General features: G+C 35.0%; 1 protein-coding gene across 1 annotated transcript; it reads right to left on the reverse strand.

The window, feature by feature from the left end:
• Positions 1–677: 677 nt before the first annotated feature.
• On the reverse strand, positions 678–26,678 carry LOC149086466 (uncharacterized). Its single transcript, XM_089255660.1, has 8 exons — positions 26,420–26,678; positions 23,006–23,250; positions 17,407–17,470; positions 16,844–16,974; positions 16,229–16,347; positions 12,388–12,520; positions 8,297–8,393; positions 678–4,294 (listed from the first exon to the last, which is right to left on the reverse strand). The coding sequence occupies exons 1-8, from the start codon at positions 26,544–26,546 to the stop codon at positions 4,227–4,229; spliced, it is 984 nt and encodes a 327-aa protein (XP_089111786.1). The 5' UTR covers positions 26,547–26,678; the 3' UTR covers positions 678–4,226.
• Between the last annotated feature and the right edge of the window lie 518 nt (positions 26,679–27,196).

Below are 27,196 nucleotides of genomic sequence, written 5' to 3' on the forward strand. Positions count from 1 at the left end.
TATAATTAATTTTTTCCAAGATACTGTCTCAGACTTTAATTCCCTTTTCGAAAAGTAAGAATTTGAGAGTGGGCATGTTACCAAGAGTTAAACTTTCAGTCACAAAGTAATTTTTTCCACTAAAGTAATAATTAAATTATCAAACTGATATAAATATATGCTAAGGCCACTTGAACAGCATTGAATATTTCATACTGAAAGTTCTCCTTAGTATGTTTCCTTTAACAATTTGTAGCCAGATCTAAGATTAGTGACTGACCTGAGTTGTGCTCGGTTTGAAAAAAAAAAAGACAGACTTATGAGGACTTAATACAGACAGACATGACCGCTGACCGCCCAGAGAGACCATCTTGGGATGGTTTGCACTCTTTCCCAAAGGGAAGGAAGGACTTAATACAAATTAACTCTCACCAAACCCCTTTATTTATTCTTTTGTTACTTTAGCATTTGCGCTCGAAATGTAACAAATTACATGCTTGTGAAATTGCATGTGCATTAACATCACTTCAGCCGATACTCCATTAGTCGATACTGAATAACTTTGAAAATATTACATAAATGACATCTTAAGAACATAGGCGTAAAATTACTGGAAATATTGGAGGGCTCAGAATTATTAGGGGGAAGCTCAGAATTATATAAACTCAAACTTATTATTTCTATAGTTTTTTTTTTTTGGAGATTGTGGCAAATACTGAGAACGGGGAGGGGGTGTCAAGCCCATGGGCCAGATACAAGTTTACGCCTATGCTTAACGATATGGAAAATACCTAATAAGTTAGTATTTTGACAAGCTTGCAATGAGTTTTTTCTTAACATCATGTATTGAAACCACACACAAAAAACACATCATTTGGCTAATTAGTTATTTATATGTGAAGCGGCTTTAACACTAGAAAGATGGACGGGTCTCTGCGACAAATTTGTTAGTTTTTCGTGAATTATCATGTGTTTATTATACACCAAAGTTTTTTACATTATCTATCTTAGCAATGAAGATATGAACAGATAATATACCTGGAAAGACGGGGGGCACACTGACACTCCCATATTATTTCAGAACACATTCACAGTATAATACTACCAATGTTGTCACAATTGAAGTTGTAAGGTCAAAATTCTTCTGATAGTCTCTTTGTGCATCTATATAATATGATGTAATCCCCATTCATGAGAATTTTTTTACCTTCATTCTTATCTGCAGATGCTGGTCAGTAGGTATCTCTGCATTTGTTGTCAAGTTTTTTTGTCATTTTGTCAGATAACTTTCTTTGTTCTGAAAAGTATAAATATCCCTGCGTTTATGATTGATGTAGAAATGGCCAAAAGATGCAAATTCACAGAAGAGGAAATTTCTTAGAAGTTTGCAAAGACTGCATGAGACAAACCCAGAAGGAGTGGTGCTAATGATGAGAATTCAGAGGAGAATGAAAACTACCCCAGTTAGAACATTTATGAAATATTGATGATGAATGTGGGAATCAGAATGAAATTATACTTCCAACAATGCCTCAGCTGTTGAAAAATGAAATGCTCCAAGAACAATAAACACAAACACCACACCGATGAAAACCTTGTACTACACCAAATGTCAACTGATTTGCATAGATATCCGAGATTTTAGGTCTAGCAGTTGCAAAGAAACTGTTGCAGATTGAAGTGTATAAAATGTTGTGGGACCTTCCTCGTCAATAGGATGTCAATAATTCAAAAATATTTTACAAGACACCCATTTCTTACATATATTGATTCCCCATCACTGAAATTATGTGAATTTTTTCAAATCTAGATAGACAAACTTGGCTGAAACCCATTATAAAGAACATTGTCAGGTGCTTCCAACTGCGAAAAAAATAAATCAAGATCACACTTGTTGATTCTGTTCAAAACTTACAGGTGATGTATCACTAAAATCCTATCAGGAATATCGAAAAATCCCCAAGTCTAGAGTTTCCTCCACACTGACACATCAAAGGAGATCCTTTTGTATAGAATGCTTTAAAAAATGGATAATAATAAAAATATAGTAGTAGACAAATGGTTTCATCCCCCAAATTCTTTGTATTATAACTCTATTCTGTCATTAAAATATTATATTATGCTGCAAAATATTAAAATGTTAAAAAAATTGCCGGAAAAGCTATGGGGTCACATGACCAGGATCTAGAAATTTTGCCCCTGGAACGTTTCGTCCCCATTGCATTTTGCCGCTGGTACATTTCACCACCAAAAAGTTTGCACACAGACCCCTGCTTGTCTTTCTAGGTATAGTTTCCATCCCGTATTTCTAGTGTTAAGATACCATAGAAAATGAGCATGAAATCGAATAGTACACAACATTAAAAAAAATTTACAAAAAAAACATATCTTCAAAAAATTAAGATGAAGTAAGTGGGAAGAGGGAACTAACTCTCCATATGAATTTATTGGGTCTTTTATTTCAAATCAAAATGAGATTTTAAAAAAAAACAATGCATGTAGAAAGATCATATCATCGTCAAAAAGGAAAACCAGTACAACAGTTTTGTACCAAACAGTAATTTTGTGCACCTAGAAAATATATGTCATGTCAAATATGTGCTTAAAAAAACCAATTAGGGTCAAAATGGGCTTCCACCATCTCTAACTGATACAACAAAAAATACTGGTGTATCACTAATAGTCAAGAAAAAGAAAATGAATGAAAAGTGGTCTGGAAGCTTGATCCTAGCAAATATCACAGTGAAATACATCACACTTAAATCTTTGGAGTACAAGCGCATCAAAACAGGTTTTAAGAAGAGAAAAAAATAATAATTCACAAAAATATACTCATGACAGACCAAAAATAATCCAGAACAGGAAACATAACAAAAATAACCCATTTGATATGAAAATAAAATGATAAACCACAAACTTATGCAACAAATCAAAATGCATTTAAAGAATTCTGTGCATTTAGAAAAAAAAGCATGAAATATGTGGAGATCGTTTTTAAACAACTAACAAATACACTAAAGATACACTCACACACAAAAACATAAATATTAAATGCATTCAATAAAATAAAATGGTACACTAAGAAATAAAAAAAAATGCTTATAAGAGGTTCTATGCCTATGGCAGAAGACAAAAAAATGCTTTCAGCATTACATGACAAACAAATTCAACATAAAAATAAATACTCACAGGTAAAGACATTTGTTTTGAATAAAATGTTGGAAACTAAACAGGAAAAATTCATAACAATTCATTTATGACAAAAAAGACTTTTTTTAAATAAAACAAAAAATCTATGAATGCTATCAAAAAATCAAAACTTTGAGGAAAACAAGATAATGAAAGTGCAATCTTGAGCCTTAAAAATATATTTTGCTACCATTATGTATCACTTGAAGGTTCTTTTTAACAAGAACTAACTCATAAACATGATCATATGAAAAAAATAGTTGCCAAACTTCATAGCATACTGAATATCTGTTTAAATTTTATCTATTATTTTATTTCCCAGCCATCAACTGAAAATGTAAGAAAAAAAATATCTTTTCACTTTCACCCACAAGTACTATTCAGACCTTCAAAAAATTATACACTAATTATCACATTGAAAATTGATAACCAGACTGAATAATAACTTATTTTTTTGCACCCAAGAAAGAAAATATATGTAGATATAACTTGGTCATAACTGCTCATCTAAAAGACTGTCACTAAATAAAAGGACAAACACACTCTGATATTTTGCTGCAGATAATTTTTTCTCACTATATAAAGGCAATTTGAGGCAATGGGAAATATTTGAAATAAACAAAAATATGTTGCTATAGGAACAAATGTTTGTTTCAAATTACATAAATATGAAGCAAGTAAAAATTTAGTAATATAACCGGGAAAACTTGGAGCATTGTTGTTATTTTCTAAATATAATCAATACCTGGAGCTGCAACATACAACTTTTGAAGGTTTTATTTTTACCAATGCCATAAAATTTACTTTAATTAAGTGTATTAACGAAACATTTTCCCAGCAAACATTTATCAAATATTTTAATATATGAGCTAATTCATTTAGAAATACTCTTCTTTTTTTTGCAAAAGCCTATATCCTCAGCATCTACTGCTTGATAATAATACATAAAAAATAAAATAATTAACACACTGATTCATTAACTGTGTTTTTCCTTTAGATACTACATCATTATAAATGCAATTAATATACATGAATAGCTATATAACTACATTGTTCATCTAAAAAACCACAGACAGGTGATGAAGGGGAGTGTGTATCAGTTCCAGTAGCCTTGTATAATGAGGTTCTGAAAATAATGAAAGCAATTATCAGAGAAATAAGAACAAATAAAATCATAAATAAAGCTCAATTTTTCAATGCTGAATTTAAAAAAATTTTTAATATTCATACTTCAAAAACCACAAACATTATATACTTCATATGTGGAGTTACTAGGCATACTAGACATTTTTGGCATCATTTCAAAATCTGAATACATTTTTAGGATTCCAACCTTTTAATCAATATTTTCGGGATTTTTATAAAATTAGTTTTCTTTTCTTGCCTGAAGAAAAAAATTTAAAACACAAAGCACAGAAGCTTGTCTATCTGCGTATGTATATATATACAGACGTGCCAACTTTTTGAATCCAGAAATCCGGAGATTCTCCTGAAGGGGGGGGGGGGGGGTAATACTTATATGGGAACGCCTGTATAACCAAAATTACACAGAACACTTCAAAGTATATTGTTGCAATTTGAGACTTCTCATCAATTTCGCTCTCTTCTTTCTTCCTCTCTATTACCTCGTAAATTTTTGATATAGAGAAACTTACACCATCAATGTAGTCTTCACAATCAGATATGTGTCAACATAGCAGTTTTTTCACACATTGAAACATCTAGGCTTCCCTTGCGCCTTACATACTAGAGACAGGCAAATAGCCTGAAATTTTTCATGAGCTTCTTTGTGATAAATTTACAGCGTAAAAAAGAAATAATGGAATTCATTCCAGATCCCTGGGCTTTAGCCCTGTTGATTGGCTGAAGACCCCCCCCCCCACCCCCAATTGTCAAATGTCTTTATCTATAATTGTATTATTTCAAGATTCTCGCACATCTTTATATATACACTATCTACCAATAAGTATTTGGACACCTATGCAAATTACGATATCTGCGGTCCTGAGACACGTCACGCCCTCTGCCGGTATATATATTGTAGGAAACAACATCGGCATTAGTCGCATGCAAGATGCCGCGCAGTTCGGAGCTCTCTGATTTCGAGAAAGGTATAATTATCGGGTATCCCAAAAATGACCGATCCTTAAGGGACATATCTAGCGAGCTGAAGTACCCAAAATCCACAGTAGTCTATGTGATTAAGAAGTGGAAGGTGAGCTGTGATTGTCGGAATTTGCCCCGAGTCAGCAGACCAACGAAACTGGGAGATAGAGACCGACGGGTGCTGTCCAGAGAAATTCGGAAGAACCGCACCCAACCGATGGCCCTCATCCGCGAGGAGTTTCAACAGGCATCCGGGAGTATTGTTTCAATGAATACCATCCGTAAGGAAGCACATCTGATTGGTTTTCATGGTCGTGCTGCTGCCCATAAGCCTTTGATCACAAAGTCCAACCACGTTGCTCGGTTAATGTGGTGCAAAGCACATCGAAATTGGACCGTAGATCAGTGGAAACGGGTTCTTTGGAGCGACGAATCAAGGTTCACCCTCTACTGTTCGGATAGCAGGGTCTGGGTCTGGCGTCTGCCTGGAGAAGGTCTCCTGCCAGAATGCATTGTGCCAACAGTCAAGTTCGGCGGAGGTAGAATTATGGTCTGGGGGTGTTTCTCCTGGTATGGACTGGGACCCTTGGTACCCATTCATGGTAAGCTCAAAGCCGATGCCTACTGCACTATTTTGGATGGCAATGTGCTTCCTACGTTGTGGCAGTTTTACGGGGTGGACCCCTGTTACTTCCAGGACGACAATGCCAGCTGTCATACTGCGAGGTTAACCAAGGCTTGGTACGGTGCCAATGGGGTTCATCGAATGGACTGGCCTGCCCAGAGCCCAGACTTGAACCCTATCAAGAACCTCTGGGACGAGTTGGATCGCCGAATTAAGGGGTGCCCTACCCGTCCAAAATCGGTGAAGGAACTGACATGTCTTCTCCAAGCCGAGTGGAAGAAAATACCACTAGCCGTCACACAAGGACTTGTGGAAAGTATGCCCCGGAGGGTCACGCTGTAATTGCCTCTCGTGGCGGCTCTACCAACTATTGATTTTGAATAAAGTTAGTTTTTCTTTTCTATCACAGGTGTCCAAATACTTATTGGTAGATAATGTATATATGTATATCAGTCATTTTATCCTTATTTTCAGGTTTCCAGAAATATTTTTCTTTCTTCTTTTTCAGAAAAACAAAATTAAACCATAATGCAAACATATGTCTAACAATGTGTGTGTCCACCCTACATGTTCTTTTTTCATATCTAATTACAAGCCTTTAACAATTTCCAGCAAAATTTGCAGAAAACCAGAACTGATGTTGTCTCCAAGAAGGGCACATTCTATTATAACCACAGCCTGCCTGCTCCAGGCTAGCATGAAAAATAAAGTATGAAAAAGAGCTCTCAGAAATAAGAAAACCACTACATCCACACATTTTGAGAATAGCATTGGGGGGGGGGGGGGGGAGGTAACCTCTTCCATTCAGAAATGAACAAAATGGATGAGATTGTTATGAAACATCTTAATGAGCTTCCCCCTCCCGATATTAACCTGTGACTTCAACAATAAAGCTATAAAAACTTTCCGAAATTTCAGTAAATCTAATAAAAGGCAAAGTTTGACTGACCCATATAAACAGGGCCGTATTAACGCATATGAAGGCCCTAAGCACTCTTTTGGTGCCTCTTCCCCCTACTTTTAACCTTAACACACGCCCCCCCCCCCAATAAAAATAGATTTGTTTATAATTTTCTAGAATGCAAATTTGTAAGCAGGTATTTTTAGGTGATGCGGGGGGATTCAGATGAATCATTTTTTCTGGGGCGTCTGTGTGTGTGATGCCACGACTGGGAAAATTCAAGTGCCGGGAAGGCTTCATAACATTTCGATCTGGTTAAAGTTGTGGAGAAAGTGAGTATGCAAATTGTGTGGTAGACAGATGTATAGATAAATATATATAATATATACATAATATCTATATCTATTATATATATCTATATAATAATATAATAATAATATCTATAGCAGATAGGTAGGGGCCTCCGAAAAATTTGTTTTACCTGAGGGGGTTAATGCTGTCGTGACGGCTCCAGACTTACTTTATGGAAACAAAACAAAATCTCAATCAAAAAACTGAGCATTTAAGTGAGTTCTTGCTTGAAATTCACTTGGTTTCTCTGCTGTTGTGTCAACCTTAGGTTCGCAACTGGAAACGAAAATTTACTGTCGTTTGGAGGTGTGTACCTACATTATTATTTTATCATATTTATGTGTATTTTGGTACACCCCCTCCTGTAAATTTTAACGTAAAAAGAATAAACTCTATGCACTTGCTGGTCCAACGCCCGGGAAAAACAGACCCTCCCCTGCCCTCTTTTAGTTTCGGTCCTGGTCAACCTTTCAATAAAAATCTTCAGCTGTACAATCACAGAAGTGCTCTTAAAATTTTAAGATGTCCTACTGCTGGGAAACTTTTTTTTCCATTTTTAAAAATGTACTGTTTGATCATTTTTTGTGGTGCCCCTTTTCTCCTGAGGCCCTAAGCACATGCTTATTTTGCTTAATGGTTAATCCGGCCCTGCAAATAGACATAGCTGAACAAAGCCTCTCGCCATGCTAATATAGATGAGGTAAAACTGAACAAACTGCCCAACTCCTTCATTACAAATGGAAGCATGTGGGAATATAAAGAATTCCTTACAAATCTGTGAGGAATTCTTTGTAGTAAAGAATCATGGATGCTGGAATGTATTGTGTGGCCCTATTTTTATCACTAACATATTTATGATGCAGGTGTCCACCTCCTTGGGCAATTTGCCTGTTGTGGCCTTTGTGTTTAGATTTTGGTGTTCAAGAAGCACTGTCACGTGTATTTCATACTAGAAGTGAAAGTGGCAGAAGCCCGAATTTAGGGCTTAGTAAGCATCATATTGAAGGTTTCTCTGCTCTCTTTAGAGAGACTTTTTTAAATGGAAGATCAACTCACATTTGCATTTACTACAACTATTTGTAGACAGCACACGCACCTAGTAAACATAAGAAATTTAAGCAATGATACCAAAAGATAAAAATTACCATCATCACAGTTCAAATGCCCATGCCTCACCAGGAAGTCCAACGCAACTAATGAGCTGGTTAACTTGAAGTCATCTGTAACAATTATCCTCTTCAACTACAAAAGAACAACAACAATTTTGAAGGATAGGATAGTACGATAGCACTATATGCATACAACTCATAAACAATAAGTGTTGGCTGTCTGTCTGCAGGTAGAATGAGTAATATATATACCTTACTACATAATCTAGGAAAAATTTAAATTGAAAACATGATGGTTAAGGCTCCACAAGATTAACTTTTAGGTATGAAAGGTTAGCATGAAATGAGTTTTATCTCCCAATAAAATAAAAACAATCTCTATGAACAAATTTGTTTGTCTTTTGACCCCAGAAAAAATAAAAATTTCTAGCTCATGAAGAGCTGCATTAAGTCATGGCTAACAGCTTCAATCAGGTGCAACTGTAATTCAAAATTCTTCAGTATCTATAAGCACAAGCGTATCTATATAATAACTATACTGAAGACATCACGAAGGGCAGCTTAAGTGAAGGTGCACCCAGGCGGCAGGTTGGAAGATACGGCAGGCTAGTCTTTTGTTTACACACATACATTTTTAAAATTCTGAAATAATAAAAATTCACAAGACACCACACGCTGTCACTCTTTTTTTAACCATGCCTTGACAACAAAGATGTTGACAAAACTTGAGGGAAACAGACAGGGCCTAGGGCCATAATACCTGAAATAAGAATGGATTCTATAACATAGGGTAAGTGTGCATTTTGGTGCCCTCACCCAGTAGTTTTTTGGGAGCAAACAAAGAAAGAATTAGGGTTCTCTCCCATACCTGGAGCACCAGAACCAGCTTGCCCTGCCCCCTAATTTCTGCCATGGGAACCAGAGTAAGTATTTTTAGAAAATTTAACCCCAAGAGGAAAGAAAATATGATGGCTCATCAATAAGAGCTGTAACGTGGAAAAAGTTATCTGAGAAAATAAGAACGATGAAATAACTCCGGACCAAAAAAGGGACATTTTCTTTAAATGTGGGACATATCGTCAACAACATTTTGACAGGTAAATCATGTGTTCGGCTTTGGACGGATAAAAAATAAGGTTTATCTCAGATTCCTTCCAGGCAAAAAACCCTTTCAGCCTCCCACCAGAGGCATCTTTGGGTGAGGCAGATAAAGCTTTGCAACCAGGCAGCAGGTGAGCTTGAGCTGCCTTCGACATCACACTGTAGAAAGAAAATCTTAAAATTTCATTACATAGCTCAACTGAAATAAGTTCTTTATCAGTAAGTTATTGAAAGGTTGTCTTTAGATGATGAAGTAATGTTTTTAGAATAAAAGTTTCAATGTTTGAATCGATGACTTTGCCTGAGAGAGATTTTGCACCCAGCACAGAGAACCTGGTCAGATCAAGTCAGCAGTCTGCAGAGTCTGAGTTATTCAATTCAGTTTAGTGTTTTGTTTTCTACATCTTTTGGTTTTTAGTGACGTCATGTGATTAGTTTGAGTCTATCGTTTAAGTCGGGTCCCATTTGGTATATATGCAAAATTTGGCGACGATCCATCTAAAATTGTAGATTTGTATAGAGAACATACATACACACATACAGACAGACAGAAAATCAATTTTATATATATAGATTACTAGTTGAAAGTAAATAATGGGCAGAACATTCTCTTAATTAGGTGTAAAATTGTAAAAAGTGTTGAAAAAAAATTGATTCTGTAAATAATATTAAAATACAATATGTCATCGTTGAATTTAATTATCATTATCATGGCAATAGAAATTTTCAATTACCAATTTTTTAATATTTATTTAAATAGTAAATCGCATAATTAAAATTCAATATCAATCATTTGAAATTACCAATTTTATTTTGAATTAAAAATGCCAATTTTATTTAAAATTGTGATGAATTTTAAGAAAATTGATATTCGGCCAAAATACCTATATTAGCCAAATATTTGGTATTCGGTTAAAACATTAGCCAAATATTAGGTACCGTATATACTCGTGTATAAGCCAAGTTTTTTTTGTGGAAAATTTTGTTCCTCAAGTGGGGGGGGGGGGGGGTCGGCTTATACTCGGGTCAGTTTTTGATGAGAAAATTTCGACCCCACAATCAGTAGTAATTTTTGTAGCATTGTTCGAGAAACTGGCATTACTGGTATGGGATATGTTCAAAACCCTGATAATGTCAAAGACGAGACAAAGAAATCGAAACATTATTGTCTTTGATACCAAGTGGGCAAAAGTTGATTGCACAGCCTTTAGATTTGAGCATCAACAAGTCTTTCAAAGACTGAAGAATTTGTCGATCGAATGGATGAGTTCCGATGATAAAGAAACTACAAAAAAAGTGGTGAGTTGAAGAAACCTGACATTGGCCTAGTGTGCCAATGGGTACATGGGCGTGGAATTCTGTTTCCACCAAAATTATCATCCAATACTTCAAAAAGTGTTGCATCAGCAATGCAATGGACGGAAATGAAGATGATATCCTCGTTGAAAGTAGCAATGGCGATGGTAGCCTAGATGAAGATAAAAACGAACATGCCGCAGCCCCTATGATGATCTGATGGATTACGATGAGCTTGGACACACAGAAGAAACGGATTAAAACGTTTGAATCGTTTTCTATTGTAAATTTCCGTAAAAACAATTAATTTTACATGAAAATATAAATTTTTTTTCTCTGAAATGCATGGATTTTTTGGGGTCGGCTTATACACGGGTTTTCGATTTATTGCGATTTTGGTGATCCTGAAGTGGGGGGGGGGGGTCAGCTTATACATGAGTCGGCTTATACACGAGTATATACGGTATTCTGTTATTTGGCCAAATCACTATTTTCCTATCCTAAATACACACCACACACAGCTTAACCCCTTGACTACTAATGGGACATATATATGTCCCATTAGTAGTTGGTTAAACTGTTAGTCCCATATTTGTTCATTTTCACAGAAAGCTGAGGTAATTTTTTTTTTTAATTCATAGTTAAAGGAATAAAGGGAACATTTTACATAGTGCCCAAACAATAATTAGACATAAGATTTATCACAATTTGCTGGTGATACAGTGTTCTTCCTCCATTTCTGGCACTTTCTGTGCATCAAGTTTTCTGCCTTACAGCATTTCTATGTCTCCTATTAATACAAACATTCTTCTGCAAAATTTAAGGGCATTGTCATCTTAAACCTCAAACTTCAGGCATCACAAACTACTGTATTTTGACGTGTGTAAGGAACCCCCTTTCTCCCCGAAAATCTGGTCCCAAAAATAAGGTTTTTCTTACACATGGATTATAGATATTAACAAATAACTCAAGTCCCCAAAACTCAAATCTTCAAAACTTGCAATTGACCACAAGCCACATGTTCATCAAACAACAGTGCATGTATAAAGTGAATGCTGTGAACGATGATATAGTAAAAAAAAGTTATGCTGAAGCTAGATCAGTTCAGGGCACACTTAACAAATGAAACAAAGAAGTTGGCAAAAAAAAAATCAAAAACCAAATTGCCAGTTATTCCCGGTGGCCTTACAAGCCATGTTCAACCTTGGTCATTAGTATCAACAAACCCTCAAGGCATTAATGAGGGAGGAATGAAGCAAATGGATGCAAGATGCTGACTTCAACCTTACACCAACAAGAAAAGTCAAGAAGCCAGCAATTAGAAGTATGTAGGTGGGTGAAGAAGTTGCGGCATGATGTGAAGAAATTATTGTAAAAGTCTTTAAAATGTGCGGTATTATAAGCAATAACATGGATGGTACTCAGGATGATGCCATTTACAATGAGAGTGACTCTGATAATTATTATGGACTGGTTGATGTAGCAGCTGATTGTAATATATCAGATGAGAATAAGAAATTTATTGTTTTCTATGATTATATAAAAAAAGACATATTTTATTCGCATCTTAAAATAACAAAAATACTTTTGATGAAAAGTTTTCCAAATTTTAAGCCCAAAAGACCAGGAGTTTTTTATGCATGTATAAATATGGTATTCATAACTGCCTACAAAAATTCAATTGAAATATAAACACACTCCCATAAGGAATGAAATAAACAAATAAATACCTCTTCCACAGATAAAAGATGAAAACTTTCTACTTCATTATCAGAATTCTTTGGTACAAAGTGTGATGGAACTTGAAGGTCAAACACAAACAAAGTCTCTGGAAATATACCTCTTTCATCTTCAAACATGAACCTGTTACGAAATAATTGATTTTTATAAAAGAAATAACTTTTTATTTTGGTTTTGAAATTGTTGTCAGGTTTTCTCTCATTGTAATTTTATATAACTCAATAGAGAAAAAAAGATTTCCTTTCATCTTTCAAAACAGCTTCAAATAAAATTTATAGTCTGAAACGAAGAGATTTTGGTGGTGAACTAATTTTTCATAAATAGACTAAAACAAAAAAATTTTTAGAGAATGGGTACATTGTATTGTTCTGGATAATGTCTCTCACAAGCACTCAAGGAGGCAAAGTATGAAGCAATTTCACAGACAACATAAATTTATTGTACAGAACAGCTACAGTAGCATTTTAAAAAATCACATAATCTGTTTTTCCCCTTGAAATTAAATGCAAATAGGAATTACGTTGTACAATGTCTGTCTACGTAACTCTGACGACTGAGTTAATTTTATAGGAAAAGAAAGGGTATTTAATATGCTGCTCCCCAAAAGGAATTCATTCAAAGCTCAAAAAAAGACAGACAGTGTGAATTTTTCTTACTTCTGGAGCTTTTTTTTTTAATTCAAAATCGTTTTTCTTGCAACTTTGGAAGTGAGGGAAATGCCTCATAAAAGGCAAATTTCTCTGGAGACAAAAGAACAGATCATAAAACTTATCCAAGATAGACAAAGCTACATTTCTATTTCTAAACTTGTGTTCCAAAATCAACAATATGTGATGTTTGGATGTGGTTTTGAATGGTGAGATAAACAGAAAATCTAGTTCTGGTCGCCCAAGAAAAACTTGTTCCAGAATTGATTGCTTGATAAAACCGCACTTGGTAAAAAATCCGAGGAAAAATGCAGTGGAGATAAACCAAGAATTCCAAGCCAGTTATGGAGTTTCTATCAGTATCTCTACAATCAAGCAGCATCTTTATGAAGCTGATATTTTTGGTGGAAGACCAACAAAGAAGCCTTCGATTTCTGTTAAGAATAGAAAGGCCCGACTTGATTTTGCTCGGAAGCACCAAAGTTGGACTCCCAAACAATAGGCAAAGGTTCTTTGGAGTGATGAGTCCAAGTTCCAAATGTTTGAACTGAATGAACAACAATATATTAAGCAGCCAGTAGGCCAGCAATTCAACAGAAGATATCAGCTTCCTACAGTTAAATGTTAAACATGGTGGTGGAAACATGATGGTGTGGGCTGCTTTGGATCATCCAGTACTGGTCCTTTAGTGAGAATAACAGGCATCATGGACCAAAAAAAGCATTTGGACAATTTATAGGCCAATATATTACCCTTTGGCAGAACTCAAATGCCTCGAGGATGGATTTTTCAACAAGACAATGATTTGAAACACACAGCCAAGTTTATGAAGTCGTGGTTTACTGCCAAAAAAATGTGAGTTCTGACGTGGCCATCGCAGTCACCTGACCTGAATCTAATAGAGAATCTATGCCAGGTGCTTAAATGTTGCTGTAAAGCAATGAAATTTTCCAAATCTGGATGTAAAATTTCAGTTTTTGCAGCAAGAATGGGAAAAAATACCTAAAAAAAATTAGGCGATTATTGATGAGCAATTTGGAGGACTCAATGCCCTACAGATGTAGCACAGTAATTAAAGCCATGGGGTACCCTACCAAATATTGAAATGTTATTATGTATTATGTTCATTTCTGACAGTTTGATAATTCTTGTAAGTCATCCAATTTTTTTTTTTTTTTTTATCTCTAAAGTTTTGATCTTATTTTTGCAATAAGCAAAGTGTATGATTCGATTACGAAATTATTTTCAGATATATTTTTTATTAGTAGGTAAGAATTGAATCTATATGTTTTATATACCAATTTAACCTCTACATTAAAATATTTGAACAAAAATAAGGTCATCAGACTTTTTATGAATGCAACTGTATGTACATGTGTTCACAAGCAGCGATTTGGAACATGACCTACAAATAAGACCTGGTCTTCCAATAAAATTCTACAAACTGCTAGTTCCATGGAGGTGGTGTACATAGAGAAAAATAAACATTCTAGAAAAATCACAATAATTCTGGAGATATCTTTACAAATTTCTTTTCAATATGACATGGCTAAATCATAGCTGTAGCCAAACCTGCTAAGTTGGTCATCAATTTGGCTAGATTTCAAGAGAATTGCATTAATAATTATTTACAGGGAAAAAAATGACAATACATAATAAATAATGGCTATTGACATAATTTTCTTAACAATATTTACATGATAAATAATAATATATAATGTATGGCATTCTGTTCAATAAGGTTAATAATGTCCTGAGGTATTGCATCCACATAAATGTAAAATAATGTATAGTAGACTATTTATCATACAATTTCATATTTTTCCAATAAAATATATACTAATTATCATATGGCAAATGATGTTTGTGAATGAAAATATGAAAGACTAATCAGTACGTAGCTTATGGATTTTAGTGTTAAGCAAGTATTAAAGGCCCATCTGTAACAGCTATGCATACTTATGAAGGTTTTTAACAGCTGGTTGAAGAAAAGATGAATTTAGGAAAGAAAGAACATGGGTTTGATTCTCTGCAAGGGCAGTTGAATTTTTAAAATTTTTTCTAAATTCATATTCGCATCAACCAGCTGTTAAAAACCACTGTATGGATAGTGGAAAGTAACATCATTCTTGTATGTGCATACTTAATAAAGGAATAATTTGCCTTCGTTTTATTTTTTTACATCTGAAAGACAATCTGAATTGCACTTTGTGAAGGTGTGCTATGTTCATATATACAGGCATTTTCCTCATCATCCTGACTTTACTATATGAATAATATGTAAATATACTGACAAACCACGAACTCTGACATGGAGTATTTGTGATTAGATTAAGTATAATATAAGCATGTATACATTGTACATGCTATAAGCTATACTTGTATCCACATAAATGCAAAATAATGTATAGTAGACTATTTATCATACAATTTCATATTTTTCCAATAAAATATATACTAAAATAATATGTAATATGTAACTACCATATCATCCCACTTATGCTAGAAACTGGAATGTGCAATGTCCTTGGAAAAAAAGAACATGGGAAATAACATTTGAATGTTTTCTCTTCCTCACGTTACTCTATGGAAGTTATTTTTCTAAATGTTTTGTAACATGTGTTTGAATAGGGACACACATCTGCATTTAAGGAAAAACTTAGATAGCAAAATAAGGTATTCAACTAGCTGATAAAAAAAGTGAAAATTTGTACATTCACGCTTCTAGCATGGCGGGGGGATGATATCTATTTTCATATATACACTAATGTTTTAGGGACCCACCTATGTATAGGATGAAATATGTGTCACTAATGAAATTAAAGGATGCTGAAATATAATCATTTAAAAAATTCCCAATCTTCTTTAAGACCACGTCCAAAAGAGAAAAATTCAGTACTATGTACAAACTCAGTAATCAAATTTTAATTTGATTGTGAATTCAAAGGTGAATTTAATGCTAGACAAAAAATATGCCAATCAAATATAACTCTGATTATTGACTATTTGAAGGGGGGGGGGGGGAACAGAAAATATGATATTTATATCCTCTATCTTCTTTTTTGCAATACAGATTAAAAAGAACACCTATTAGATAGAAAAGTAAATCAAAGTACATAAAATGTATAAATCACATACAAAATTCAACGAGTATTGCATATTAATCATTTTTTAAATAACTCACGAGACTGTCCCAGCTGGTCTCATAGCATCAAGTAACTCATCAGTTAACGATGCTTCTTCTTGAGCCTCTTTGCGAACACATTCTGTTATGGTCATACCAACTGCAAAACCACCACTAACCTATTGAATGAAGATAAATTATCACATTCTACAAATCTCTTCCAATACAATGAACCTCTCAAAATATTCTAGAACTTTTAAGCCGAGTGTTTCCATAAATGTAAAGATGTATTTCCATTTTTCTCCTCTATGCAGCTGTATTTGAGATTTAAAAATATATATTGCAGTAAAATTCCTCTTTGTGAACATTTATGAACAAAAAAAATTCATCCATAAAAGAGGTGTGGCCATTGAGCAGGAGTTTGAAATGCATACTTTAATTAGGATCGGGAAATTTTTATTCAACTGTAAAAGAGGGGTGACCATAGGCATATGCAGGATTTCCTTGGGGAGGGGGTTTACCATTCCCCCAGCAAAATAACACTATAACCTCGGCTCGGGGAGGTTGTAACCTTGACCATCCCCCCCCCCCTTTGTGTATGCCAATGGTGAGAGTTACTAGGGGGTTTACAGTACTTATTTAAAACATTAAATAAACTTTTAAAAAAAAAATTACCAGGTTATCCAGCTTTCCAGGCCAAGTAGGCTTTGAAAAAGACCTCTTTTGAATCCATACGGATATGCTTCCATCTTCATTGACAACATAACCATTTACATGAACACCACAGCGTTTGATACCAAATAAACCTGGAAAATGTAAAATTTTCATGGATTATAAGCTGGAATTTTTTATTTCAACTAAGAATTTTCTTAGCAAAGAAACTGCAGAATACATGGTTTCAGGGAAACCTAAATTCATAAAATTAGCAAAAACTGGCTGCTAATAACTAACAGTTAATTGAATCCAGTATAAGGAAAAAGAAGTCCATACTGAAAATGGCTGTTATTTTGAAGTCAAGAAAATTTTTTATTCTTCTATTTACAGAAAAAACTTTATTCAAGGCTAATGGAACAGTTGCATGTACAAATATATATATATATATATATAATTTTTAATTCTAATTTTCATAATATAGTAATTTTTTAAACAATAGAACAATCTACACACAATTCACTAAAATTACACTTACAATGTAGGCTTTATATTAAAAATTTCATAAAAACACACTCATTACGTACAGGTGGCCGACCTTTCCATCTTCATGACAGGAACATCACCAAACTTTGAACTAACATCGTAACACTGAAAAATATTCATTTTGAATTCAATATTGACAACATCGTAACACAAAAATATCCATTTTGAATTCAATATTGAAAAATGATAACAATAACCTTTGTATCTGGATGAAAATTGGTTGAAATATAATACAAAAAGATATATATATATATCTGATGCTCTAATGGAGGGTTTTCTTTAACCTTTTGTACTCCACAAAGCCCTTCCCCCCATGCCAATAAAATGATGGCCAGTACCTTTTACAGAATATAATTCAGTATTATGATGCTGTAAAAACAATAAGTTAACTGTTTTCTCATCCAAACTGACAGATTTTCCTCTCCCAAATCTCTCCTAGAACAACCAACTGGCTAGTAAACCTCTGATTAAGAACCGTTACTCTAATCTAAACCAGGCAAATGTTCTAAAATAATCTAAAAATGAACAATGAATGTATTTTAATGCCTTTATTTTTATTTTTATAAGAACACTGAACTGAATTTCAAAGCTTTAGAATAAAAAAAAATTCAAAAACTCATCACTGTTTTTTAATCATTTATTGATGTGCTGAAAGAAAAATAAGAATCAATTTTATCACATCATATCTCTTAATTGACTGCAAATAAATCCAGAAAAAGCAAACAAGAGAAAATATTTTCTAAAAATGCACAACTTACAAACAGATATTCAAATATTAATAAATATGAACCCCTTCAACAAAAAATAAAAACTTTAATGAAGCTGTATGTTTCTGGAATACATACATGAATAGAATACATACAATGTGATAGGTATTGTTGAAATAAATTATGCAGACAGCTTTGAAAATTTAACAACTCAAAGTGTTCTATATTGCATTTGGGAAAATCTTGGCCAAATTGAGGAATCATGTTGTTTCCTCAAGCAAGGGTTCATACAAAATTTCCTAAATAAATACAAATACAACGCCACAATAGGCAAAATGCCCGACTAAAAACGAGGTGACTGAGGATAAAAATTAAGGAGTTTTTAAGCAGCTTTTAAGGAGTCATGGCAAACTTCAGAACTTACAAGCTTTTTAGCAAAGAAAAAAAGGGGCTGCACATATGAAAATGTATTTTAAATCTACCCCACAAATTTTCACTCTTCTCAAAAATATAGATGTAGAATCAGATGTAGGCTCAGAAATTATAATTTTTGCATTTTTTTTACTTAGCATTCAGAGATGCCATTGACGAGTCTATAACGCATCAAATACCCGGAATTTCAGAAAAGAACGCTTAAAAATTTTGTTCAAGCTTCCTCTGAGAAGCGTTCTTTCCTAGTTCTAAGAAGAAAAAAGGAGAGAGAAAAAACCTCCCCAACTTTTTTCCCCCTTTCTTTTTTTTTTCTTTTTACCATATATCATGATCACGCGACCTTGAAAAAGTGGTTATACTACTTTGCACACTGTACAGCCCGATATACACACGGGTTGTTGAAAAGATGAGGGATATCTTTAGTTGCTTCCCTGAATGAGGAGCTGTATAATTGTAAAAATTTTGGAGTTTTTATTCACCTAAGGATTTTCTCCCTTCCGGTTACATACCGGAAATTATGGTACTTCCGCGGATATTTGCCGGCATTCAAAGATAGCGTCTAAACGACGTAAATTCGTCTTGCTCCTAAAATATTGTGAATACACATTTTTTTTTTAATCGTAAAGGATTGGAACATCCGTTCAAATTGTAAAACTTTCCCGAGATTGTGGAAAAAAACCAAATCTGTAAAAAAAACTGAATATCCACAGTTTTGTCATCTAGCTGCTATGTGGTGGTCACCATTTCGCATCGCGAAAATCACGGGTGTGTACGCAGAATCAGCTTTTGGAGGGGGACAAGAGGATTTAATTCTTCATAGAAAGTTTGGATAAATAACACTCGAAAACAATTTTAAATTAGCAATAGTATAAAAGAAATTATTTTATTCCCATATTTTAATTCTCTACTACAAAAATATTTGTATTTTTTTATCTTCCGGGGTGGGGGAAGGAAGAGGCACGTTATAACCACTCTCCCCAATTTTGCTTTTGGTGAAAATCTGAGTTTGGAACCCGCGATTGCACAATAGTAATCGGCTAAAAATGTCCTTTTTTTAAGGTTTTAAAATTTTGAGTTGGCGATTCCTTTGAAAAAAACTTCTGGCTGCCACGGGATCACACAGACCTGCAACACAAATATGTATGCATTAAACTTCAAATGCACGCATTAATAGTTTGGAGGATAGATGCAGGGCCGCAACTGGGAGGGGGAAGAGGCAGGCGAGTCTAGTGTCCGGGGCTCTGGACTAGAGGGGGGGGGCACCAAATTCACCCTTTATAATTGCTTCTTCTACATTACATGAGTGTGCCAAAATGTGTGCTTGCCCCGTTTGAGAAAGTACCTAGTTGAAAACGCTAGATAGATGGCACCACCTACTGAACACAAAACACACCAAATGCTGGGCACACACACATACGCACACTGTTAAGTTTCTCCAACACAAATCTGGCATAGCTCCCATATTCAGGTGTGAAAATATGTGGCAGTTAAATGGCGACAGATCAGAGTGGTGGAACATCAGGGAAGGAAAATAAAATCACTTTACCAGGAAAACCAAAGTATGTGAATAGGGCATCAGAAGATAGCTGTTTGAGAGAGAATCTAATTTGCTTTAAATTTGATCAGAAGATATTGAAAGCACTAAGATTTTTTTAACGAAGTATAAAATCAATCAGAAGGGAATTTATAGATTGATATATATCAGTAAATATATAAATATGTGCCTTCAACTGTTAATTAAAGTTGATCCTCCTTATAATGTTTTTCAAAAAACTGTCATAAAAATGTTATAAACAGGAAAATACTTTAAACAGGAAATCTTAATGAGAATTACTTATTGTTAGGACCACGAAAATAAGTTGTACTAAGTGGAAAAACGTTCTAAATGGGAGTAACATTATAGGCGGATCAACTGTATATTTGTTTTAGATTATTACATGTGTGGAATTCCGAACATTAAATTCTCATGGCATATTAGCTTCTTCGCAAGCTTTTCCTACTAGTATACAGTGAAATTAAATGAACCTTTGGATAGAACATGTTTTTAGAAATGAATTACTTGATTCGCAAATACCTTCTTCTCTTACCCAGAACATGGCCCACCGCTCTGTCTCAACGAAGAAATATAAGCATGTGATCAAAGACCTAGGGCATGCTGGAAGAAAATTCTAGAGATACCAGTGAATTATGGGAGGGGGGGGGGGCATAATTTTTTCAATATAAAGTTTTTTGAAAAAGACCCACTTTCACTCAAAAAGGACCCAGATTTTTTGAATAAACTGGGTCCCGGGACCCAGGTAAATTAGAGTACAGTGGCATCTCTGCATCATTATAAGAATTCATAAAGTAATCAATCCACATACAGATAATTCATACTTTTCTGTTGTCACAAAAGTGTTTCTGTTGTCTCCAAGTTTTGGTCAAAAGTATAATATAACATTTGGTTAACATTTTGGTTAAAAGTATTCATAACAGTGTCACAAAAATCGAAAAAAATTCAAGTGATATTCATTCCCCCCTAAATTATTCAAAATAAAAAACCAAAAGCTGAAAAAGATTTCCTTCACATATTACATTCATATCTGCAGCAACTCTTTATTCACCTCGCAGTAAAAGTGAACACATACACAAAAAAATTCTTTACAATTAATTTTTTTTTAATTTTATGGGCATGAGTACTTTGAGGAGTTTCCAAGTTCTTATTTGGCGCAGAAAAATACGAAATACACTATTGGAGCAGGATGTTAATTTTCACCTATGACACTGAGTTTCCACCATTGGTAGTAGCACCATTTTCTGGCAGGAATGATATTTAGAACTTAGCTAACTCCTTTGTTATTTCAATTTCATTGTCTTTCATCATTTTTCTCAGCATATCAGAACCTGGTGAGAGGCCACTGCAGTATGACCAATCAGATGTTGCTACCTTTTAGCTGTGCTGTTCGTTGGCAGAGCTGTTCCCATCTGCTACAGAGTGGCCTTAAAATCCCTATAAAGCAGGGTTTAAACTAGATAAAAAATTTCTTTTGAAAAAAACAAAAATGGTGGGAAAAGCTTCAGCAAAATGCTAGAATGCTAATGTAACGATTAATGGTTGGATGTCTACTTGTTTCGTACCTTCCGAATGCAAAAAGTGGCTACCACTTCTTTAGCATTCTAAGATTTTCTTTTGCATTTTGCGAAAAATGTGATCATAGCTTAAAAACCCTGCTATAAAGAAATATTTTCTCCCCCCCCCCCCGACACACCTTTCCCTTTTCCTCCTTTTTTCAAGGGCCTTCTTTCAGCCTCTAGTAACATCAACCATTCATCAACCTTAGTTGAAAGTATTCCAGGGTGGAAGAAAAGTAATGATTTTTTAGAAACAGCTGGAAGGATTTTAAGGAGTTTTTAGGGCCCTTAAAAAGGGAAATGCAAATTAATGACTTTATAAGGGTTTTTAAGCACTGTACAAACCCTGTCAGGGCTGCAACTAGATCCTTGGACAGTTGTGGCGTACACACAATTTCAGACATATTCTATGTTAGAAATTCCAGGCCCTTAAAACACATCAAAGAACTATATCTCTAATCTTGTTAATATATCCATTTTTATTCTGATATACTATACCTGTGCAATGCTATCTCCGATCTTTATTGGAGTGGAAGTGTCAATTGAATAAAGCATGCATCCCACTATTTTATATCATCAGTGCTCATGCAAAATGTCTTATGTCAAGATTCTCAATTGTTTTTTATGCCACTAAAAAGCTTCTTCACATATGTTTCTGTGTTCTGTAAAAATGTTGTATTTTCTGACCAATAGAATGCCAGCTATTGTTTCAATTTTGAGTTGGATAGTAGGTTCACACCAAGTTTTTTTTTTTTTTTTTGTCTCCTGAAAAGTGCAGTTTTTCATATGAATGCTGACAATATAGAAAAGTATTATTTGGGAAACTGGATTTTTATGATGCGGGTAATTATCAGAAACAAATTAACCTAATTAGTCTGGGTGAAAACTGCTTTCTAACTAAATCAAATATAAAATCTTTATTCATAGCCAAAATCTCTGGTTGAACAGTTAATTTTTCTAATAAAAAAAAAAACTTGCAAAACATTCATGCTGCTACATTTTCAAAGATCTGTGGCATAATTCGAAAGATACATTTGAAACATTTATCTACTACTGTGTCAAAACAGCACATCACAGCTGTTTTCTTCAGTGAACTAGAGTCAACTAAATGCTTGATTATCCTCTGCATCAAGTGATTATAAGTTGCTTCGTAGGGGGATTACAGGGAAAGGGCATACCCCCATTCAGTGACAAAAATTCACTGGCGGGAAGGTAGAGGTGGCATTTGTCCTTCCCCCCCTCACTATACACTCTCTTTGTTATTCACCCCATCCCTGTTCAAGGAGCCTGTATCCACTTATGGGTTTTGCCTGAGGTTTAAAAAGAACTCATTTTGAACACATGAACTTGCATAAATTAAGAACTTGTGAAATCAAAGTGAAAAATATACCTCTTCTCTCCAACCAACCAAAGTTTTGAAAATGTCTTTACGTCTAAGCTCTCTGAGCACAGTATCAAATTTTTCACTGCGCTCGTCATAAGTTCTCCATTCAGGGTTGAGGACTACTTTGTCAGTTATTGGATCATGATGAAAAACATGAGGATAGTTTGAAAGGTAGATCCAGATATCAGGTCTAATCACACCAACTTGCTGGCCATCAACAAAAAAAGCTTTGCATCCACCACCATTTTGACCTGTTGCACGAAAAACATTCACTTAATAATTAACAATCAATTTTGTCTTTCACATGCATACATACATGAAAAAATATACATATATACAGGGTGCATATGTAACAACACGCATGGCATTTTACTCGCGATCCATTGATCCTAGATGCATACTTCCAATTAGAAAAAGTATCCAAATAACATGTAGTGCCCAGATACATCATTCATGATGCAAGGGGTTGCATAGTTATTGAAACAAAAAAAACTTTTTGTACAGACACTCTATGCCCAAAAATCTAATTAGAAAGTTGTTGCCGGGTCTCTCCTGATGACAAAAAAACACATTCTACATTTCTAAGTGTGATATTCGCTGAGATATTTGGATTTGAAAACGTTGGAAAGGTGGAAAAAATGCAGGTAAAACAATTTACCCGCATTCAATGCTAGAAAAATTCTAAGATAAGATTACACCAGTTGTTGCTTAGTAATAGGATACCATTTACACACACATTTCCAAACTGAGCATTCTTGTTACTGTAGAAACAACACTAGCTATAACCATTACTTGTAAGCTAATTACTGTCTATGTCCAGAGTCTGGCCAGTGTTTGAGATTAGGCTGTTTCTCAGAGTGCTCAGATTCCCAACATTTTAGAAAACAGCAATTATGTAGTGTAATTTATTTACAACAACTATGGCTAGTGTCATTTAAGTAAGATTATAACAGAAATACATACTATATATATACAGTATGAGTTTATGTGAGTATATATACTCACAAATCCATTTGTGTATAAGTCAACTTCCAAAATGTCAAAAAATTTAAAACCTGCATATAAGCCAATCTCCAAAACAAACAGGTGTATGATGCATAAAAGTTACAATAAAAAGTTGTGAAAAAACGATTAAGATCTTTTTCCTCATATTTATTTGGCCAGCACTTTACAAGACCGTAATAATGTTTTTTGATACATAGAAATAGCTGCCATGCGGGTCAATAAGGCAGGGGTGCTCAACTTTTTCAGTCTGCTAGATAGATAGAAGAAATGGGTCCCATTCAGATGCCACAAACTGGCATACTTATCGGGTTTTGTGGATTGATATTTTTTAGGGCCTTTATTGTGAACAGCTTCTTAACACATGGGCAACCATTGATCCACAAACTGCACGGGACCCTTGGTACAAGAAGGGTCTTAGTTGATCTTGCATATCAATAGTAATCATGTCAAATTTTCGGGAGGGTTCAATGGGTTGCTCTGGCTGGGGAATCCACCATAATGCTGTTATGACAATCTTGCTTCAATGGGCTGGACTGAACCCACTTAGCAGGGATAATGTAATATGATTTCAGTTGAAATTACAATGCACCATTGATTAAGCTATAGTGGCTACAAATTTACTAAGGAATGGCAATTGCCTTTAACAATAAAACATGATTTTAAATGGGGACAGACTTGAAGAGATGGGAGGACATGAGATGATGATGTCAGTACATAATTTTTCTTGTATATAAGATCAGTTGGATTCATCATTGTCACTGCCCCCTCCCCGAATCTCTGCTCATCATTTTCTGATTTCAATGACAAAAGAAACTTAAAAACATTTCTTACAAAAACATTCGGAGAGTGTATGAGAAATAAAAATGAATGCTCAAGAGCAGCATCCCTTAACATATTGTTTCCTTGGCATAATATACATTTCTAGGAAATGCCTACATATAATGAAATGCCTATATAACGATACTTTAGGAGTCTAGAGAGAAAGATAAGTCTCTTTCGAAAAAAAGTATTGGTTACAAAATGAGTTATGAATGAGAATATATCAACACTATGAAAAGTTTATCGGGACCAGAGAACAATATTGTTATATAGGCGAGTATCCTTATATAAGTTTTTCACTGTATCAGGTGACACTGCCAGGGCTATTTATTAGTATTTCTAGCAATACTCCTAGTTCAAAACAGTAGCCAAAATATGTAGAGAAAAACGTCCTCTACTTTTTTAATAGAATATACACGAAAAACTGGCTGTGCGAAGAGATATTAGTGTTTAAGAAAGGAAAATTCATCTCTCTTCATGGGGATGTGAACCCCGGTCTCTTGAATGCCGGACAAATGCTCTACCTACACCCTATGAAAGCAGATAGAATATTCCTCCCTTAAGGCGTATATATATTGAATTTTCCATTCCTATGTAAACATCAATATCTCTTCACAAAGAGAGTTCCCTGTATATATATCGTAGTAACTTTTGTCTTTGTTTTGGTCACATACATCATTTGGCCACTTACTGACCTGGTCCCTCACTCCCTAGATCACTCTTTTGGTCATTCATATGCTTACATATTGTTTTGGTCACTCACTGGCCTGGTTCCCTAATCTCTAGGTCCACCCCACGTTCGGACACTCTCTACCTCACTCTATAGATGATTCTTTTGGCCATTCTCCCACACTGTTTTGGTCACTCACTGACCTAGTTACTCAATCTTTATAGGTCACTCACACACTCTTTTGGTCAGTCACTGCTTTCCTGTCACTTACATGCCTGCGAACCTGGTAGGTCCCTCGCTCTGTAGACAGAGGAAAATTTATGGTTTTACCACTTGGAAGCAAAATTTGTGCCCCTTTTCTCGAATTGTAATAGTATTTTTTACCCCTTAATTTGTCAAATTCACCGCCCTTCCGAACTTACCAATCCGGGCCATAGCCCGCTAAGTCCCCCCCCCCCCTCCGGAAATACACATCTGAATCATAGGCGGAGATAGACTTGGAAGTCTGGGGGGCACGATGATGATGTCAATTCATATATACATTAGATCAGTCAGGATCCCCACCTTCGACTGGGCCCCATCCGTATCTCCACCGTACAATGAAGGAAAACAAACTTCAATGCTTGCTAAACAATGGAGCTAGGTGGAGGGGGGGACCTTAACCATGAAAAACAAACACTCATCTCTTGTCATATAGTGGCATCAATTAATCACACACCGTTATCGTGGATGCTCATCGATCCGAGATATTGTGGAATTGCGAATCTCGTCGAAATTATAACAGCAAAGGGCATTCTATTTTTCGCCTCCGGATCAAAACAAACATGGTTGACAGTTCGGTGGAGCGATGCGATCTTAAAAGCGGTGGCAGCGGAAGATTAATTTGTCGGAGGCCGAGATCGCGATCATAACAACAATAATCTTACCTAGACGTGCTTTGAGATCGAAATTCTGCAAGAGGACATCTAATTTGTCGGACCAGCTCATGCCAGCTGCTGTCGAATTTCGACAACGGACCTGCTGACGGGCAGCAACATTAACACTGCGCGTCATAACAACACTAAACACTGGCTGCCTATCAACTAAAAACCGAATCCGAAACAGACGACGACAACGATGCCTTTTTTTCTTTTCACCTTGGAATGATCCACAAACTCCGTCCCTTGGCGATTCGCGTCGTGGTGGTAATGCGCCAACTTACGGTTTTCGTGTTGTCATTCGGCAGCTGAAGCGACCATCGAGCTTATATTACTTAGAACCCCTATATACATATGAAGGCGTCTTAATATTACTGGAGAGAGTATGACGTCAGAGGTCTCCGCCTTGACAGTGCTGAGAAAGGTGTCCCACAACATCTTTCGTCGGAAGATCACGTGACTCGGTGAAAACACAAACAATCCCCAGTTACTTTCTTATGGCATCTCCACAGGAATTTAAAACAACAAATTCCAACAAGAAAGAAATGCAGCGATGAGATACTTCCAGAATTAATGAGAGATAATTCCAAAGTTAATGAAAGAGATAATTTCAGCATTAATGAAAGAGATAATTCCATAAGTAAATGAAAGAGATAATTCCATAAGTAAATGAAAGAGATAATTCCATAAGTAAATGAAAGAGATAATTTCATAAGTAAATGAAAGAGATAATTTCAGCATTAATGAAAGAGATAATTTCAGCATTAATGAAAGAGATAATTTCAG

This window comes from Pholcus phalangioides, unplaced genomic scaffold (assembly GCF_987345545.1).
Source record: "Pholcus phalangioides strain wild (caught in Gottingen) unplaced genomic scaffold, Ppha-v1.0 ptg000004l_1, whole genome shotgun sequence".
NCBI lineage: Eukaryota > Metazoa > Arthropoda > Arachnida > Araneae > Pholcidae > Pholcus > Pholcus phalangioides.